This window comes from Panicum hallii, chromosome 2 (genome assembly GCF_002211085.1).
Source record: "Panicum hallii strain FIL2 chromosome 2, PHallii_v3.1, whole genome shotgun sequence".
NCBI classification, from domain to species: Eukaryota; Viridiplantae; Streptophyta; class Magnoliopsida; order Poales; family Poaceae; genus Panicum; species Panicum hallii.
The window spans coordinates 53554010-53574745 of NC_038043.1; the positions used below are offsets into that span (position 1 = coordinate 53554010).

Consider the following 20736-nt stretch of genomic DNA (forward strand, 5'->3'; position numbering starts at 1 on the left):
CGGCGCAGCGCCGCTCCCCGCGCACGGCGAGAAAACCCCTCGCCCCCCAACTGGCAGAGGCCACCGCTTTTCCAATTCCAATCCCAAACCCCGGGCAAATTTCCACCCGCGCGCGGAGTGCCGTACGCCGCTCTCGATCAAGCCCCCTGCGTCGTGCCGCTCCGTCTTCCGCTACCTTCGCCCTCCATCTCCGTTGCTTGGTTCCGCAGCGTCCCGTGCTCCCGAGGAAGATGAGGTCAGTGCGCTAGGACCCCAAACAGCTCTCCCTTGCACTACCTTGCGGGAGGGTCTCGGAGCATCTGGTACAGCGAGAGTAGTGGTTTCGATGGGCTTGATTTCGCTGAGTTCTGGAAGTGGGGGGCTTGAACCGCTAGTGCGGTTAGTGGCCGCGCCGTCGCGGGTGCGCTAGTTCATCTCGCGGTTCTCTGATTGGTTTCGGCGAGCTTTGGTTGGAGGCAGAGAGCAGAGGACGAGGAGGAGGGACGCCAGGTGCCCAGCACAGCAAAGCATCCTCGAAGTTTCCAGATCCCTTCGGCGCGTCGCTGGACCTCAGCACTGGGCGACGGCGAGATAGAAAGCGGCGGCGCGGGCCCGAGACGAAGCAAAGGCGGCAAATAATGGGGGGCGGCGGGAACCCGGTCGCCCGAGCAGAGAGGTTCGGCGGCGGGGGGATGCTCGCTTGGGATGCCGGCGAGCGTGGCGACTACTGATGATGCGAATCAAGCAGAAGGAAGGAAGAAGAGGTGCACAAGCGACGGCCGGCGTCAGGCGGAGCTTCCGGGTATCGGCGGCGGAGGAGATTGGACGGCGATCCGGAATTTTTAGAAAAATACCCCTGCATATTTTTAAATAACCCCCTAATTAGGATCGCGATTAAGGATCGCGATCCGAATATTTTTAAAATACCCCCCATTATTTGCACATATCCCCCTAATTTGGATCGCGATCCGATTATTTGCATAAAAGCCCCCATATTTTCATATAAGCCCCTCGCGGGTCGTCCCTCCCCTCCAGCATCCGCGAGATTTCTCAGTCGTACGGACGTACGGGCCCGGCGCGGCCATTGAGGGGGAGCACAGCGACGCGCCCGACGAGCTCGACGCCGGGCTGTCGCCGCCTCCGCCCCCGCCGGTGCTGGCGGCCGCCGCGTCGACGCCGTCGTGCTGCTGCGGCTTCAGGTCGCCGAGCGGCGTCAGGGCCTCGCGAAGCGCGCGGCGCGGCATGTCGATGTCCGTCTGCAGCCACCTCTCCCACTGCCCCATGGACGATGAGGCCGGCCTGTGCGCCAGCGGCTTGGCCGCCCCGTCGCCGCCGCTCCTGGAGACGGATACTTGAAAGGAGTAGTTCTCGATCATCGGTTCGTTATTCTGGCCTAGAGTTGCAAATTCTGCTAGTAAAACCCGTTCAAAAAAAAAATCTGGTAGCAAAGTTGAAATCTGTCCATCTGTTCGTTAATTTCGGAGTTATGAAAGAGGAGAACACGAATTTGAGCAATTGCTAGTTCTTTTTGGTGTATGCGGAGGATTATGCAGACTTTTCGTTCTCGATTGTTACTGCTCTCCATGGTTCCGTGGTTTACTTGTTCGTAGAGCTTCCCAGAAAGGAGTCGCCTGCATTTGCTGATGCTGAATCTTGATTCCCAGACCGCACTGATTTATAACTTCTTGTTCTCTGTGCTGCAGTAAACAAGAAATGTAATTAGAGGAATGTGAGAGCTTGTTGCTGGATAGGGTCCGGCTGCTTCATCCATGGAACCCAGAGGGGATCGTTGCCCACATCATCTCTTCTAAAACACCTGCAGATATCAGACAACTACTTGCCTTAGATGACAAAACAGCTCCCCTGATTGTTGAGGCGGCGAAACAGTTCCCACAGCTACCACCATTGCAGCCACCTAAAGAGTGCCATGGCCTACAACCATCCCCCCACTTGCGCCCATAGATACAGAAATATTTTTTTTGTGAGTTTAATTGACTTGTTCTAGGTATATATATTTTTATTCCACTTGAGAAATATTTTGTTCCACTTAAACAATTTTTGTTTCTTTCGAAGTCCTAGCAATTTTTTTGAATAGTTACATCTTTTATTGGGAACAAAAATTATAAATTATGGACTCTACTTTACCATGCACACCAAGGATTTAAGGCACTAAATTTGGACGGTCTAGGTTAATTGAACCTAGGCTGCCTTGCCACCGCAACGAACACCCATTATTATTACAGATTTGCTTCTTGTCAGTCGATTGAAATATTGTTTATCCATCAATCGACGTTCTTGAACGTGTGATTGACGATTGACGGATGAGGACGCCTCATGTCTTAGGCCAGCCGGGTCCGTAGGATAACTATTTTTCACGCCCGTTTACTGTTACCAGGTCGCCGTTGGGTGATTGTGTCACTAGGCGCCCCAGCCCCCGGCCCCGGCCGCTTCCCGTCCAGTCCCCATTCTTCTCTTCTCATATATCCTCGCCATTTCCCTTGAGCGAGAGATTCCGGCGTGTTCCCCCGGCGGGCGAGCAAGAGCAAGGCCGCTCGGCGCACGGCTCCCCACCCAGTGAGCGTGGCTTCCGCGTCCTTCTGCTGTTGCCGCCCCGCCGCGCCGATTTCCTCTGCTCCCGACCGTTCCTCCCTGCCTCTGTCCCCCATCCAGGTGCTCGACAGCTCAGGCTCCTTCTTATCCGCTCTCCTCTCCACCTCCCCTTGACGGTGGCTATGGATCTGCGCGATCGCTTGGAGGTAAGTCATTGGTCTTCTAGGGTTTGGTTAGGTTAGGGTGTCCCGTGTCCATGATGGCGACAGCGAGGAGATGGCGTTAGTGTCGGCCCTCTAACCTTTCCCCGTCGCGGCGATGTCTGCTCCAACGCCGTGCGGCATCTGTGGGGGTGGAGGTCAGATCCTGGCCGATTTGTGTCACATTTGTTCGAGTCTGGTTCATTTGTGGGTTAGTTGGATTCAATTTTATAGTCTGCTTAGGTTCAATTTGGGGATTTGTCGTCTACTAGTGTCCCATTTTGTGCCAGTGGTGAGCTATCGAATGCTTGCTGTTCTCAGGTTGAAGAAAGCATTTAGAATGATTTATGTCTTGAATCAAACTTACTATTTATTTTATATCAATTTTTACACCTCTAGCACTTTTGCAATTTTATCGCATGTATGTGGGGTTGTTGCAGGCAAGTGTAACTTTTTTCAGCAAATTCTTGAAAATTCTTGCAGCAAATCTGGTCTGGAAGCACGACAATGAGGCCCTGTTTGGTTCTCTAGGACTAAAAATAAGTTTTGACCTAGGGACTAAAAATAAGTCCCACCCTGTTTGGTTCTAGGGACTTGTCATTAAATGTGATGGTGCAAAGTCAGTTTTACCCCTGGTTCCCTGGTGCAAAGTCAGTTTTACCCCTGGTTCCCTACCCCTGCTCATTCCCGCCACCTCTCTCCTGCCAACTCTCTCCCGCCCGCCTTGCCCCACCGCTGCCTTCTCTCTGCCGGAGGAGGGTCACCAAGCGGGTGCTCGCGCTGCAGGACGCCGTCGAGCCCAAGATGGCGCCGGAGGCGGTCGTGCAGGAGGACGAGTCTGAGGTGACGGCTGATATGGCCAACGAGAGCGCGGCGGCTGCGGATGTTCCGGATGCAGTGGAGTGCTGTGGCGAGGCGCCGGAGGCGGTCGTGCAGGAGGACGAGTCTGAGGTGATGGCCGATATGGCCAACGAGAGCGTGGCGGCTGCGGATGTTCCGGATGCAGTGGAGCGCTGCGGCGAGATCGAAGTGAAGGCGATGGCCGATATGGCTGCTGAGATGGAGGTGGACGTGGGCAGGGCCGACGGCGAGCCGGAAGAGGCGGAGGAGACGGAACAAGCACGGGACGCAGGGAACCTTATTGACGGCGACAAGCAAGAAGGTTCGGACGCGGAGGGTGAGTGGGAGATGGTAACGGAGGAACCCGAGCCCGCGGCGGCTCCGGCATCGCTCTCCGATGCGCCGCGGCCCCAGGAATCAGCGGGAGCAGAGATCCTGACGACGGAAACGGAGGCCGCGCCGGCAGCCTGGACACATGGAAGGTGATGGAGATGATGGTGACGCTGTGCGAGCGGAGCACGCAGCAGTGCACGGCGATCGGCGCGCTGCGGAGCACGTGGATGCGTTGGAGCGCGCCATGCGGCGGGCCAAGAAGCTGAGGAAGGAGGGGAAGGGGAGCAGCCACGGCAAGTGCTACAGCGATTGAGGAGAGGGATCTGAGGGCGGCGGCGGGATGGGGTGGGGGGGAGGGGGTGGGCCTGGGCCTCGTTAAATGAGGGGTACCCCATGGCAAAAGCTCCTATAAGCAACATTTTTGTGACTTATGGGCTTATAGACCATAAGTCCCAATAAATCACCATGTTTGGCATTTTAGGGACTTATTGGGACTTAATTTAAGTTCCAATCCATAAGCCACATCAAACCAAATGGAGCCTGAATCTCAGCTTATGTGCTATCATCATTGATGTCGCCTATCTGTTGTGATTTGCCACAAGTATTGGCTATCTGACCAATGCGCTAACATGTATGTGGTGTTGTTGCAGGCGACAAGCTCTTGTTGAACTCGTTCCCTTACAGGGAGATCAAGAATGACGTGCTCTGGGGGTTCGAGGGCAAAGGTATGTTTGCTCCATTGATTTGTCCTGCAGTTTTGGGTAGAACAACCATATGTTGAGTTATGTGCACTGTTAAACTAAAAACTCTGAAAGACTGAATTATTCGATCCTGCAGTGGTTTACTTTTGTGTGGACAACAAATTGGCCATGTAGAGTGGGTGTGTTATATGTGCTGTGCTCCTTTTTGGGACTCTCGTGGGGAGAGCTAATCCACCAAACAGACTGAATGTTTTATGCTTGCTTATGCTCATTGAAACTTAGTTATTACAGTAGCTTGCTTGAATTAGCCTATGTCCTTCGGTTGTATACTTGGATCTGAACAGCTTTGTAGCAATGTACTTGCTTGCTGTGGCACACCATGTTGGCATATTCTTGTTTCTGTAAGAGTCCTATAGCCTTAACGGCTAGGGATTTTCTTGTTGGGGAGGGAAGGAGATAGCGTTTCTGCTTGCTTTAGCATAGTGGCCAAGAAAAACATGCATTTTTCCTGCCACACAAGTCTAAGCTATCTTTAGCTCCATTTTTTACTGCTGTTGGTGAACAAGATGCATACATGATATCTAGCAATAAGTTGTACTGTCTAAAACAATGAAATGGATCTAAGTTCTGTGTTGGTTCATTGTAATGCAAGGAAGCCCTTAAAACCTCCTGAACTCTTATTCCTGTTCCAGGTGGTGCCTTACTGCACAGGCTGCAAGGCCGCACTTTCAAAATTTAAGGCAGCAATAGACTACAGGGTTGGTTATTTGCTTCCTGGTTCAAAGGAACCGCACTTCTAGTTGCCCAACCAGCATTCCTGCAACTGTTACAGACTACAATATGTCAAGTTTCTAATAATAGATGACCCATTATTTTCACTTTCATGAGGATTCCACTCTGGAATGATAAACAACACTAACATGATAAAGGTAGACTTATTACTAGCTTTTATGTTGGTGTTTTTTTTCCAACTTGATATATGTTAACGGGTTAAAATAACATCATTTTCTTTGTTATGTACCTTCTGTTTCGTGATTATATTCTTTTTGTGGCTTCAATTTTTGTTAACTTCTAAGATTCTATTTTTTTCGCAGACCAACATGTTCTTATTAGTTTCCTCTTATTTCCTCTTATGTTTTAAATTACATCCTATTAGTTTCCAACGTGGAGTAACACGTGTCCCATTTCCTCGATTTGTCTGCAAAACAATATATGATATGTACTGCTCTTTACATGGTGTCTGGGGTCTTCACCTCCAGGCTGGATAAATTTTGAATGTTGTAGTCTGCGAGGGTTGTGCCACCCTCCAGCTGCTTAATGTGTTTCTTTTTTGTTTTTTGTCAATATGAGTACAAAATGTTTTGTGTTGCAGTTGTAGTATATATATAATGTGTATGCGTGTGCGCATGTGTGTGTATGTGTGGAGGTAGCAGTGTAGATATTTGTTACATCATCATAGTGTTTTTTTTAATTTGTACACAACTTGACCAAACATTTGTTTCTTGTTTTAGACTGATATCATCGCTGTGATTTTGTTGGTGCATTCTCTGATTCATCCATGATAAAAATCTGTGACCTTTAAGTATGTGGGTTTCAAATATAAAATCACATAATTGATATCCAACATAAACTCTATGACTTTTTTTAATTTGGCTTAGCCTTTTAATTTGGATAAGTATTTTGTATAACTTTTTCTTAATTAACATGCAAACTTTTAAGCTTTGATTCTGATGGAAGTTATACATAATTATGGGAACTCTTTTCAATGCTACATCGTCATATAACTTTTTTTGGCCCCTTTTCTGTACTTCATTAATAGTTTAAATTAAAAGTTTTCTTTTTTTGATAATTTGATATTTTGCCCCACGTTGTATTTTTAATTTTTTTGAGATTAGATCATATCGCCATGTTTTTTATTTTGGGAAAGGGTAAATATTAATGTAGTATGGGCAATTACTGTGTATTTTCTGAGATGAGATCATCGAGCCATATTATTTTATTTATAAAACATTAACATAGTATGGATGTGAATCTTATATGGGCAATAAGGCCATTAGCTGGTTTGTAAAATTTTGGCGCCGTCAATCAGTGTACGTGCCATTCTGGATGTTTTATGGCTTTTTTTTTTTGGAATCTTTCTTCTTATTAATCACGTGGTGGGAAGTGCTGGTTCAGAAGGCTAAAGATTGGTGGCTTAGATGTGATGCTGAAGAATTGTGGCTTTGGACGCAATTTAGAATTTTGATGTTTTTTGGAATAGGCATGAGCCCACCCCTGGAAATTTAAGAAAATCTTACATGTAACTTTTTATTTTCAGATTGTAACTTTAGTTTTAGGGCAAAATCTTGCTTATGACTTTTTATTTAGAATTTTGATGTGTGTTTTTTTTTGGAATGGGCATGAGCCCACTCCTGAAAACGTAAGAAAATCTTACATGTAACTTTTAAATTGTTACATGTAACTTTTTGTTTCGGATTGTAACTTTAGTTTCAGGGTGAAATCTTGCAATAACTTTCTTTCTGGAATTTTGATGTTTTTGGGAATGGGCATGAGCCCACTCCTGGAAATGTAAGAAAATCTTACATGTAACTTTTTAATTGTTACATGAAAACTTTTGTTTTCAGATTGTAACTTTAGTTGGAGGGCAATATCTTGCATATAACTTTTGTTTTAGACAAAAATCTTTCCATGTAACTTTTTTTAGCAGTTGGGGTTTTCGTTTGTAATGTAGTTGGAAAGAAAAAAAAAACAAAAGGATGGTACTGGGCTGAAATGCCGGCTGCTGGGCAGTGAACATCAACAATCATCGTCTTAACAGGTCCTAGACGGGTCAGCAGCCCTCTTAACGGTCGGGAAAAATATTATTGCGGGCCCGATAACACCTAATTAACAGAGTTAATTGAGGCAACAGGTGGAGCCCTTCGATGGGTAATTAATGACTCGCATAGGTGATTGACAGATCGCGAAATCTCACTCGACTGACGCCGAGACTTATTATTAGGACCGAACCGGATTTTTTTTTTCCGACCAAGAGAACTGGGATCCAGCGACCTATTCGGTTTTTACTAGGAAAAGATGATATGTGCATAGAATTGTTCAAAACCAGTCAAACTAGTGTTTCTAGATAAACCGCTCAAAGGTCAACCTAGCGACTTTGTTATGGATCCGGACGGGTTCTCTGAGGTAGTAGACTGTGTGCGTGATTTGAGGAGCTGATGTGCACGGTCCAGGTATACACTTATCAACGTGTATGATAGGTTCATCACAATTCACACCACATACATGTACGACACAAGCATGCAACAACAAGCTCTAGATACACTCTAGATAACATGAATGCACAGCGACTCGCCTTATTCAGTCGATAGGTGTAGGCATGAACCTTGGAGCCCGCCAGCCCAAGCAGGGCCGCAGGTCGGCCCACGACCGGGGCCGGAGGGGCGACCTGGAGGTTACCGTCGATGAAGACGCGGACACGCTGGTCGTCGCGTGGGATGCCCGGCGGTATGACCGTACCGGCTGGATACTCGTCGACGTACACGTCCGGCCGCTCGGTGCGGATGATCTGGTGCGCGTCGAAGTACGGCATGCCCACCAGGTTCGGCCTCCCCGTCGAGCAACGCGAGATGGCCATTGGTGGTTGCAGGTGCAAGGATGAAGACGAAGAAGAGAAAGAGCTAGAGGTAGCAGTGCTGCTTGTGGCTATGGCACTCGATCATACGAGGTTTAGCGTATACATACACGCGAGTGCTGACGTAAAACACAGCCAACCTTGTGCCGGTGATGATGGTAGCTGAGATCATGATTATATTTAGGAGGCCCAACAGCAGCAACAAGACTAACCATACATTCCCAGCCCAGCCCAGTCGGTTGAGAATTTGAGATCGCCGATCTCCCGTGCGCCGCCCGAACCGCCGCCGTTCAAATCCCCCCGCATCGCCCGCCACAAATCCAGCTCCGCCTCCGCCTCCCCGTCTCCCACTCTCTCTCCTCTCGCCATCGCACATCCCGCACCGGCTTTCTCTCTCCTCCCCACCCTCCTCCGCGAATGGCGCCGCCGCCGCCGACGCTGCCGTCGTCGCGCTCGACTCCTTCGCTGCCCTCGTCGCCGCACAGGCCGGCGCTGCGGCCGGGCAGCCTGCAGCGGCTGCTCCGCCCCGACCCCTCCGACGACGACGACCCCGCCGCCCCCACGCAGCGGTCGCGGCCGCGCGCCCGCGACCGCGTCCTGCTCCAGGTCACCAACATCACCCCCGCGCTCTCCGGCGCCGACCCCTTCTCGGGCCACCACGGCTTCTACCTTCGCCTCTCCGACTCCTCCCGCTCCTGCTACGTCTCCCTCCACGCTGACCATGACGACCTCATCCTCGCCAACGGCCTCCACATCGGCCAGGTCATCGAGGTCGACAGCCTCATGCCGTCCGTTCCGGCCCCCGTGCTCCGCAACTTCCGCGTCCTCCCCGGGCGGTACCCCTGCGTCCAGCAGCAGGACTCCGGAGACGACGAGGTCAAGGAGGTCGTGTCCGAGCGCCCGCGCCGCCCCTCGCCGACGCCCCCGCTGCCGGAGAGGAGGGCGCGGCAGGGGGGATCCCCCGCCTCGATCAGCCACCGCCACAGGTCCAAGTCGATCACGAATCTGTCCGACGCAGGCTCGCCGGCGTCGTCGGCTCCAAGGAGGAAGGAGAGCGTGCTGTGGTGCTTGGACCCCCCAAGGAGCCTGAGGAAGATCAGTGTCCCGTCCGTATATGGCAACAGCAGCGACGACGACGACACGTCGGACGTCTCGTCATCGTACTCGTTGTCCACAGCCAGGAGGAACTGGGACTTCACCGGCAGCAGCAAGGACGTGAGACCCGTCGCTCCCCGGAGACGTAGCAACAGTGTAAATCCATCTCTTACAGTTGCAGCTCATTTATAGAAGTGTTAAATGCATCAAAGCAACTTGTAGAGATCAGGCTAATTCAGTGAGGTTTTATGTGCAACATGCAGGTTTCTCCAGGTAAATCCGGCCCAAAACCCACCGCACACCAGAACGACGTGGCGAATGATCCACTGGAGTCGGTGAGGAGAAAGGCAGAGAAGGCGTTCAAGGTGCTCTCCAGGAGGAACAGCATGACGCCCAGAGACAGCTCCTGTGCTGCAGCGATGCCGCAGAGTGCTTCGTCCAGTGGCATCAAGTGGTGCGAGAACAATGTGATGTGGAGCTCGCTCTCTTCAAGCTTGGTGCGGCATGGAAAGGTACACTGCTTCATCGTTCTTTTCTTTCATCTCCTTGATGAACCAGTTCTGCCAAACATTCAAGTTAATTTTGACTTGCTAATAGTACACGGTATGCTGTTCTTTTCTTTTGTTACATCAAGTCAAGAAGCTAACGCTACCCATTTTCCATGGCAGGAAGCAATGAAGCAGAGAGACGTGGCGCTGCAAGCTGTGCTTAATGGATTGCTTGAGGCAACTGCCACTGAGAAGTTGATAAAATGCCTTAGGTGAGCCACACTGAAAGATTCGGTTGAATGGATTTGAATTATTGTAGAACTTATGAGAAAATTCATGTCTGATTGTTCTGAAAACAAGTGTTCATAGCATCATCTCTCTAGAATATTCAGAAAAATATATACAGCAGCTCAATGTTTGTTTCACTCTCTTTTCAGCAAATACTCTGAACTACAATATGACAAGGACGACGACCCGAAGGAGCTCATCGACAGGTTCTTGAAATTCTCTCAAGAGCTCGATCGAGCTATCTTCATAGCTCAGTCACAGGCCAGATTTACACGAGCAAAAGCATGCCGTTGCTCAACATCCTCAGCTTCGCCAAAAGCTGCTACCAAGGCTGCACTGGACAGGAAGCAATCCGCCATCTCATGGGTCAGAGCGGCCATCGAAGCGGACCTGTCACCCTTCTCGAGCCACACAAGAGCCTCCTTTGAATCTTCAAAGCCATCAGTGTCCGAGCCAAAGCCTGTAAGCCCGCTGTTCTGTTCCAAGCCGAAGTGCAACTGCAACAGCAGGCCCTCGAAGAAAACTGCAGATGCTTCCACCGAAGGGAGCAATCTGAATGCAGCCCTGGACCTGGCTATCGCAATGCGGTCTGACAGCAACCGGTGGTTCCTCAAGTACATCGACAAGTTCCTGGACGACATCGAGAGCGAGACCCCCTACACGACGTGCGATTCCCAGGTCGCAGGGCTTCTTCAGCAGCTGAAGAAGGTGGATGACTGGCTCAACCACGTCGTGCGGCATGGGAGGATGTTCCCGATCGACAGAGGCAGCAAGGATAGTGTACTGTCCGAGGAAGAAGAGAGCGATGCGTGCGAGAGAGTACGGAGGAAGATTTATGGAGCGCTCCTAAGACATGTGCAGTATGCTGCAATGGCGCTCGAGGGTATTAGTAGTGTAACCGATGAAGATAAAGAGCAGGAATAGGTGACAATGATTGAGCGAAGAGCTGTAGCTACACTGCTACACACAAAAAATAGGATAAAAAATTAAAATGAGCAAATAAGAGGTTACTAGGTATATGCACGCCCGTGCGTTACGGGCAAAATAATTTATTATTGAGAACCAAAGCTTTTGCAGATATATTGGAAATTTAGCTAGTAAATCCAGATCCAAGCTTAATGAGTTGTGTGGAAATTCAGTTTAGTCCAGTCACGTATTTGTTTCCTAAGAATGAGTCTATACCCGTTCATAACAAACAAAACAAATTCCCTATGTGAGTATCAATTTTCATCATATGAAATATTTGTAAATTACATACATCTGCATAAACATACACTTTGGGGTGAACAATATTCATGCTCAATGTAGTATTCCAAAGTATGCAAACAAATAATTAGACACGTGGGAACACAAATAGAACAAAGTACAAAACAGTGCAACTTCATCACTTTCTTCTCGCTCTATACTTTCGTCTCCCTGTGCACCACCTCTGTTGTCAGCCTGCTTCCGCTCTATACTTTCATCTCCCTGAGCAATTGAAATGTCCCCAAAATACTACTTCTCAGCACAGGTAGGGAGTAAGTTCATGAACAACTGTGATGTACTCCTGCACAGCTTCTTGTTTAGGCATAACAATTCCTAGCAGATTGTGATCACAAATGGATTCATGAGACCTTGGTTGTGAAATTCAGAAGAACGAAATGGTGCAATTTTTTTGTTGGAAATAGATATGGTTGTGCCGCATCAGAACAGAAACATATGGAAACATAATAATAGGAATGTGACCATGCCTATTGCCCAGTATACAGACCATTACAAAATGCCTATACCATAAGTTCAAAGCATCTTAGGACAAAAAAATCAGAGGTTTAAGCTGATTTTTCATACCTAGTTGGCGTTCTTGATTTTTTTAACCACAATTTAGGACTTGCCTTTGGTAGTATATCATTGGCACACCATCTCTATATTTTTTCCCTTTTTCTGAAAAACTATATCGGAAGTGCAATGTACAGCTTCGTTGTTTCCTTTCAAGAGAAAAGAATAAATGTTCAGAGTATATAATAAGTATCTGAATCATATCACATGATCTCCATAGATATTATAATTCAAGGTGACAAATAAGCAAACTTATCAACTGTTAACAGATGGCAAAACTGAGTGGAAGTTGCTTGTACTGAGACAATTAGTTAAAATTTAGAACCACAAGCCAATTGCAGCGGGAACTGTTTACTGAATATCCATGTGCAAATTTACTAAAATGTGAAATCAAGAAACATGTACATCACATTCATAATCTGCTGAGTCAATTACTAATTTGATTTATGAGTCTATTTATAGTCACAGATATTCTATTGAATCAAAGAAATTAATCATTTCTGTGCCAAGTATCAAGTTAAGAGAAAATGATGGCTCCATTTAAGATTTAAGAGGAGTCGCTAAAATTTTAATAGGAAAACACAGCTTGGTAGACAAATGATCCGCACATACAGACATACTCCATGGTCTGAGAACATCGAGGTGTGCATATGGGCCATCAGATAGTAAATGAGCCTTTGTGTTTTGCATAACCACCGCTATCCTACAAGGCTGAAGCATTCAAGCATAACAAACATGTTGGAAGCATGGTGCTGTCAGTAACGAGAAACCAAACAAACAAACCTGCGAGGGAGGAGAAGCGGTCATGGGACTTGCAGGTCGCAGCAGGCGGGTGGGAGAAGCAACGTCAGGGGTGGAGTGAAGGACGGCAACCAGATGGATGCACGTCCAAGACAGTGACCTTCGCGGCGGGGCTCGAGCATGTTCAGGGCCGGCGGCGAGCGGCCGGCCTCCTCCGCGCCATCGCGTCGGACTCCCGCCCCAGATCCGCCCCGCCCCAGCCTGGCAGGGATCCTCCAGCCCCGGTCTCCGCCAGAGCTCCAGTACTCCCCTCATCCACGCAGCTGCTCTTCAGCTCCAACATTTGTACAATTCCAATGTCCCCAATGCCACCTGCAGGCCGGATCGAACCTAGCGAGGCACCAGGTGATGCAGAGAAGAGTTACGCGACTCACGGGAGACGCGCGACGGGCGAGATCTGGTGGAGAAGTTGGCCACGGTGCGGCCGTGCTACGCCCGTGACGGTAGCCGAAGAACGACGCAGCCCGGGACGGTGGCCGAAGAACGCCGCAGACCCATCGGATCTCAGTGTTTGCAGCGGTCTCCGTAGGACTGCCCCGCCCTACGCAGCGGTCTCCGTAGGACGGCGGGGGTCGAGCGGAGCGGCGACGCCGGGGACGGACCGGCGGCCGATGCAGGGCAGCAGCTCCGTAGGACGGAGCAGCGGCGGCCGATGCAGGGTTTTGGGAGGGGCCGGGGAAACCGAAATTACCAGCGGCGCCCTGGTTTTTAACGAAACGGGAGGGAGGGGGGCGACGTACGAAGGTGCGACGATAGACGTAGGAAAAAAAAAGTGACCCTTAACCTCTTTTTAGTAGTATATAGTAATCTCTTTTTAGCAGTAGAGATAGAGATTGTGCAGTAAATTAGGTCTGTCGAATGCTTTTTTATGTTAAGTGTTGGTCGGCAAAATATTGACTTGGATTGCTGATGGGCATCCGGTGCACCGACATGCACCAGCTGACTATATAAACCTGTCCACGCGTGCGCCGCGCTGCAAAACCTGCACCCTTCCAAGTTTTTATCTATCTGCCGGCCCGGCCGGCGGCGATGGCGTCGGATCTCTCACGCGACGAGCGAGCGACGCTCGAAGGCGGCGTGCTGCCGGCCGACGTGATGCACGAGATCCTGCTCCGCGTCCCGGCCAAGGCGCTCTGCCGCCTCCGTCTCATCTGCCGGTCGTGGCGGTCGCTCACCTCCGACCCGCGCTTCGCCAGGGAGCACCTGCCCCGCCACCCGCTGTTCGCCGCCCGCCACGTCTTGTGGGTTCAGACCCACGTCGTCGACATGTCCGGCGACATCGTCAAGCAGATCCGCAGCTTCGAGGACCTCAGATTCTTCGATCTGAGCATGCAACCGGATCTGATCTGCGACGCTGAGACGGCCAGCGGGAGGAACAAGCGAGCATGTCTACTCAACCCGGCCACCGGCGAGATCAACGCCCTGCCGGATGGCAGCATGAGCGCAGCTCAATCCACGTGTATACTCGGCCACATCCCATCCACCGGAGAGTACAAGGTGCTCCGCATCGGCGGCGTCATCGACCCTGTGCAGCCGTGCGAAGTCATAACGCTCGGCGGCGGCGACCGGAAGTGGAGGGAGAGGTCGGACCCTCCCATACATGTCTTGACGGGTTTCACGTTCGTGGCCGTCGTCGGCGGAGTCGCTTACTTCCTAGCGGATTACTACTACTACGCCGCTGACGACACCAAGCAAGACAGCATAGCCTCGTTCGACTTGGTGACCGAGGAGTGGAGGCCGACAGCTCTTCAGGGTCCGGTGAGTACCAATCCTGTGGACACCAAGAAGGTCGTGTACGATCCACACACGAGTTACCCCCAGTTAGCCAAGTTGAATGGTTGCTTGGTCATGGCCTTTCACAGCTATCAACATTGCTCATTGGACCTTTGGTTCCTGATCGACGTGGACAGGTGCATCTGGAACAGAGGACACTCCATCAGATGCCCACCTAGCTGGGGGCTCCGGGCACCATATTCGTTAGTTGTCTTGGATGACGGCAAGGTAGTCGTATGGTTAAAATGCTCACAGGTCCTAAAAGCATATGATCCGAGAATAGGCACATGGGCTGATCTTGCGGCACTGGAAAACTACTCTTTTTTTGGCATGCTTGAAGGAAGTCTTTTGTGTTCAGGTCTTCAGAATTGAACTGTGTAAACTTCTTCATCAGGAATACAAGCCAATTGGTGGTGGTAGTAGTTTACAGTTAGTCATCATTTAATAATAATCAAACTAGGTTCTGGAGCACCGGTACCATTTATTTGATAGTAGTGAATGGTGCCATTTGGTACAGTATGCAGTAGTAGTTGATAAATGCCTAAATAGCTACATAGTCATTGCACGCTTGAATCTTACAATGCTTACATATGGTTTCTTTCAGTGTCTGTATGGACTTGCGGCAGTTATGATATTATCCTTAATATCTGCAGATGTTAAGGATGTAAAGGATGATTGGTGCATGTCAGCATGCTTGTACTCCCTCCTTAAAAAACAACTTATTCTACGATTCAAAATTTGTCCTAAAATATAAATCATCTTACTCTATTTACTCTATTTAGTGCATGTAAAAATCAATTACTGCCTTTTTATAATATAGGTAATAAATAGGGGCAAATATGATCATTTTACCTTCTTGTTAATATATCATAGAATTTCTAGAGTGACTTGTATTTTGTGACGGAAGGAGTAAGTCCAGAAGAGGTTTTCAGATAGAAACTAGTTTATCTTTCCATGAAGGCACGGAGTCAAGATGGTCTTCTCTCTTTTGTACCTTTGTGACATGAAAAATAATTATCTGGGAAGCAAAGCCGATTGACATCGAGGTGATCTTTGGTCATTCATATGTTATTAAATTCCCTGTACGGCTTTGTGGGAAATGCCAAGAAGCAGGAGAAAAAAAAAGGTCGAACGAGATTATGTGGACCAGAGTCTCTATTTCTAAAAACAATGTGGAGAGTTTTTTTTTCTGTGCGGAGAAGAGATGTTGAGATCAACATTGCTGATTTTAGTTCCATTTTACACGATTGGGGCATACATCAACATCCGCAGAGCCAGTATTGATGCATATTGCATGGGTATTCCTCAACTATTTTACCAGAAAACCAAGCATATATCAAGTACACACATGTATGTGTTATATTGGATCAAAATCTCTTAGTTTTTTAACTTATAACTCAGTTTATATAGAGCCGGCAACACCCGACGTCATCAAGTACCTATGCCACACTCTTACCAAGAGAATCACAGCGAGGTAAGCAATAGCCCCCAGCTAGATCGAGCATCAGCTATCAGGTTAGCACTAGCACTAGCACCATTGATGATGGAACCTCACTTTTAACGTGGATTTTGGAGTTGTAAAAGAAATAACAACTCAGTGTTTTAAAATCTTTGTGGAGCTAGGTGCATTCTATTTAGTTTGCTACTTATTAAAGCATAAAACTAATTGTTATGGTGCAAATACTTTTGTCAAAGAGGATTTCGATATGGACACGTGATAAATTATAATTGTAATTTCTTTTTATTGAAGGGAACATCTTTAATTTGAATGGTTTTGTAGCACTGCGGACTCTTAGTATTTTTATATTGGAAAATTTTCTTTTGATATGGGAACATGTCGTCAGATCTCACTAACTAAAGTGTAAAATTTTTATCTTAATCTGAAGCTGTAATTTTTTAACACATTGCGCTGCTTTCTCGAGCATTGTAGAGTTTCAACCTTTTAAGATCATTTTTCTCAAGTTATGCAAGAATTTGTATTTATTTACTGAAGGGTAAACTGTCAGACTGTCAGTACTCCATTTGCCAGCGGCATCGCCAGTGCAGCAGGATGAAGTCCAAACCCCAGATGGGCCGCCAGCTGGGAAGAGGCCTGCGCGCACGAATCTGCCCGCCGACGTGGTGTACGAGGTCCTCCGCGTCCCGGCCAAGGCCCTCTGCCGCCTCCGCCTCGTCTGCCGGTCGTGGCGCTCCCTCACCTCCGACCCGCGCTTCGCCAGGGCGCACTCGGCCCGCCACCCGGTGCTCGTCGCCCTCCAGATCGGAGACGACGGCGAGATCCACATCCTCGATCTCTCCGGCGACATCGTCAAGCGGATCCGTGGCCTCGGGCACCTCTGCTCGTATCCGACCACGAACGACGGCCTGGTCTGCGTCTCGACGATGGCTATGCACGACTTCGACGCCAACGCCGACCTTGTTCTCAACCCGGCCACCGGTGCGGTCAGCATCTTGCCCGGTGGAAACAGGCCCCCTGTGGTGAACGCGTGCGTACTCGGACGCGTCCCCTCCACAGGAGAGTACAAGGTGCTTCGCCTTAGCTACTACCATAAGGAGTTTAAGGACGAGGGGTTCGGCGTGGCTTGTGAAATCATAGCACTCGGCGGCGCCGGCGACCAAAGGTGGAGGGCGAAGCCGAGCCCTGTCGACATCTCAGCGCATCCCGATTACATAGCAACTGTTGATGGAATCGCTTACTTGCTGTCATCGCTTGACGACGGCGGCGGCGGCGGCTCCAGCAGGGTGCTGCTGGACGTCGCCTTGTTCGACCTAGCGACCGAGGAGTGGAGGCCGACGCCTCTCCGGGGTCCGCCGAGCAGCCATACTTACGAAGAAACCGACCACATCGAGTTCGCCTGTTTGGATGGGTGCTTCGCCATCGTCCATCACAAAATCCGAGATCGCTCGACGGATCTGTGGTTCCTGGTGGACGTGGACAATGGGTTCTGGACCAAACGATACTCCATGCGATGCGCGCCCCGCTGGGACCATGCTGGAATGTATCCTCCGCGCCCGTTGCTCGTCTTAGATGACGGGAGGATACTCGCATGGCTACAAAAGCAGTATGTCCTAACAGCGTATGATCCGAGAACAGAAACATGGGCAGATTTGGCCTCGTTGTCGGAGTATTATTTTGCCATGGGAATGCATCAGCCACCAGGGAAGCCTTTTGTGTCCAGATCTCCAGGGCTGAGACTTGCGCCTTCCTCTGCCAAACAACTAATGATCGGTTTGTAATTGATCATGCATTGGATGACTTGCTACGTGGATCACAGCTTTAGGATCTTTTACATGTTTGCAGGTTTCCAGGTACGAATTGTGTCTCATCATGCTAGTATGTTCAGAAGAAGTCCACTGCATTTTTTTGATGAAGCCAATATGTAATCTTGTACCGATCTACTAAGTTATATAACTGCAATTCTGCAAATAGTAACCTTGTGACATGATAAACCTTGTACCAATCTTTTGGCGAAGTGGATCATATCACTGCGGTATTTGATCATTTACATGTTGGTTTCCTTGTATGGCTTGTAGGCGATGCCAAGAAGCAGAACAGGCAAAGAAATTGAATAAGATTGAATTACAAGTATGATACAGGGGACTGCATATGAACCAGAACTAATTGATTCTTATGGAATTCAGTGCTCCGGAGAGATTTATTTTTGCATATGATCCAAGAACGGGTATGTGGTCAGATCTAGCCACATTGGAATATTATTTTGTTATCTGCATGTATGAAGGAAGTCTCTTGTGACTTGTAAGCCCGAGCTTCTTCCTCCGACGTTCAACTATTTGATAGCAGTCTATCATATAGCATAGCTAAACTGCTTAAATGCAGACCATGGATCTAGGTTGGATAATCAAAATTGTGGATCGTCATCATTCTTTGATAGTAAAAATATAAAACGATAGTATTTCATCATCTCATAACTTGCTAAATTATTGTCCATTGCATAGGGAGCTGCTTGTATCTCATATAGGATGCATGGTTTTCTTCAGTAACTTCGTGTAGCTTTGCAGTAGTGGGGACATCAATTGTCTACACTCAAATATATGTTTTGTGCAAATATTTGAAAACTATTTATTTGCAAGTGTCCAGGTATAAAAGCAAAATGTGATATTTGTTGTCTCCTGTCGGCATGCTATTATATATGTCCAGAAGAGGTTGTCAGAAAGAAACTAATTTATTTTCAATGAAGCCAAGAGGGCAATTTATACCCATGAAACAAAGATGGCATACTGTACCAATATAATAAGTTACATAAATACAAATGTCAACCTTGTGGCATGAAAAAATTGTATCTTAAATGTGAAGTTAATCATATCACTGCGATCTTTGATCGTTTAAATGGTTGCGATGACTTCCTTGCATGGCTTGTCAGAAATGCCAAGAAGCAGAAAAAAAATTGAAACTGAAAAGGTGCTCCATTACAAGTATGATACAGGGGACTATACGAACCACAATAAATTGATTCCTATGCAATTCAGTGTTAGCACTATTGCTCCAGAGAGACTTATTTTTGCAGAGAAGAGATGTCGAGATCAACGCTGCTGATGTTAATTCCATTATATGCGAGTGGGGCATACATCCACATGTCATCAGAGCTCAACAACTGCACATAATTATTTGAAATAAAGTTAGTGAAGTTCCCTTTTTGCAGTATAGTATGTCACAATTATTTGATTATTACATATCTTCAGTCTGCTGACATGGAATTTTTTATTACCCACCTTAATCTGAAGCTGCAAAAATTTGACATACTGTGCTGCTTCCTCGAGCATCGTACTAATGTCAACCTGTCAGATCATATTTATGCAAGTTAGGAAAGAGTTTATATTTACCAAATATAAAACCAAATTATGTTAGGCAGAAACTAATTTTGTTGCAGCGTCTCTATGAGAAACTTACTTTTGTTCCATTGGGAACCAAGTTCTGCAAGATTCTCAGTCTTTCATTGATCCTCTCTCTCCTCTTCTGCAGAATTCAAATTTAATAAAACTCATCAGAATTCAGACAGAGTCACATGAGTCATTGTATGATATGTTTTTGTTCCCATAGGTTCAGGGAAAACATTCTGAAATTTTTGCTGTTCTTACCCTTGCGTAGAGGCTCTGTGGATCGGTTGCTGCTCCACGGCTGGCCCTGGTGCCCGTCTTCTTCGAGCTTGAATTCATATTGCCTTCCAAATTTCCCTCCTCGGAGGTGCAGCTGCTGGAGCTTTGTGCATCAACATAGGCGTTGCTGCCATCTTCGTTGCTGACAGAATCCTTTTTGCCAGCCTTCTTGGTCTTCTTTGATGCCTGCATCGGTTAATACTCTTAAGCATTTTTTGCAGAAAATAATAATAACTTTTAAGCATGGATCCCAAACATTGCAACTGAACTAGTAACTGATCCATAAGTATTTCTGTGTCCATTACCTTTATGGCGGCACTAGACTTCCGCTTCTTAGTAGCCGGTGCATCATTGGCTGCTTCTTCCTCTATGGATGATGAATGGTTTCCATGAAGAGGGCTCAGGTCATCACTAAAGTACGGAACATCAGAAGGCGATCTGAAGTCGGTAGGCGGGAGAGGATTCGTAACCGGAAACTCAAAGCTCTCAAAGTTCTGAACTGGATCAAGCAAACTGGTAACACTAGAACTATGAGTTGGTTGAGGCCAGCACTGTGGAGAGACATCATAGTTGAGAAAGCTAGAAGAGGAGTTGGAGTCATTGTCGAGGCTAGGCAAGAACAGAGCTACCAATGCCTCCATGGACTCATCCACATGCTCATAGGTGAAGCAGTGATCATCAGCTCCAAGGAACTGCGCCATCATGTCAGTTTCCATTGATGGCGCAGACGAAGTGTAGGAGCTCTCTGTTTCAATAGTGTTGGAGGGCTCAAGGCAAGGAGGGGGAGTAGCTTGGAGGAAGTGCTGCTGTACAATGTCTGAATGCTCCTGCCGTGTGCTTGCAGAGGGTATTTGTAGGGTGCAGCCGTGCAGGTGGCCATTGTTGACGATAGCTTCATAATCAGCACCAAATTGTCTGGCTCTTGTAAGTTATCTCCAGAGTCAACCCAGTTGGGATGGTGTTAAGTTGTTGCAGCCGAATTCTTGATCTTGATACCGACATGATAATAAAAGCCGCATGCGCAATTATGTCGCGATATGCAAGCGATGGTATTGTTTATCTACCCGGCAAGATTGGCAAGCTGAAATTGTTTATTTTGGGGAGGAGATTGGCTTGGCCATTTGAGA

The 20736-nt window shown here is 48.1% G+C and overlaps 2 protein-coding genes and 1 long non-coding RNA gene across 3 annotated transcripts; 2 read left to right on the top strand and 1 right to left on the bottom strand.

Annotated features, from left to right (window-relative positions):
- Window positions 1-2324: 2324 nt before the first annotated feature.
- LOC112881501 lies at window positions 2325-7128 on the top strand. Its single transcript, XR_003226479.1, has 3 exons — window positions 2325-2735; window positions 4553-4627; window positions 5296-7128. It is a non-coding gene; the product is annotated as an uncharacterized LOC112881501 (long non-coding RNA).
- A 1427-nt stretch (window positions 7129-8555) lies between these two features.
- Window positions 8556-11105, top strand: LOC112882596. Its single transcript, XM_025947684.1, has 4 exons — window positions 8556-9485; window positions 9593-9841; window positions 9998-10089; window positions 10255-11105. Exons 1-4 carry the CDS (start codon window positions 8652-8654, stop codon window positions 11027-11029), a joined length of 1950 nt encoding a protein of 649 aa, XP_025803469.1. The 5' UTR covers window positions 8556-8651; the 3' UTR covers window positions 11030-11105.
- A 7667-nt stretch (window positions 11106-18772) lies between these two features.
- LOC112882896 (transcription factor bHLH139-like) lies at window positions 18773-20408 on the bottom strand. The gene is made up of 5 exons (XM_025948089.1): window positions 19915-20408; window positions 19592-19795; window positions 19404-19469; window positions 19226-19291; window positions 18773-19107 (listed from the first exon to the last, which is right to left on the bottom strand). Exons 1-5 carry the CDS (start codon window positions 20323-20325, stop codon window positions 19009-19011), a joined length of 846 nt encoding a protein of 281 aa, XP_025803874.1. The 5' UTR covers window positions 20326-20408; the 3' UTR covers window positions 18773-19008.
- Window positions 20409-20736: the final 328 nt, after the last annotated feature.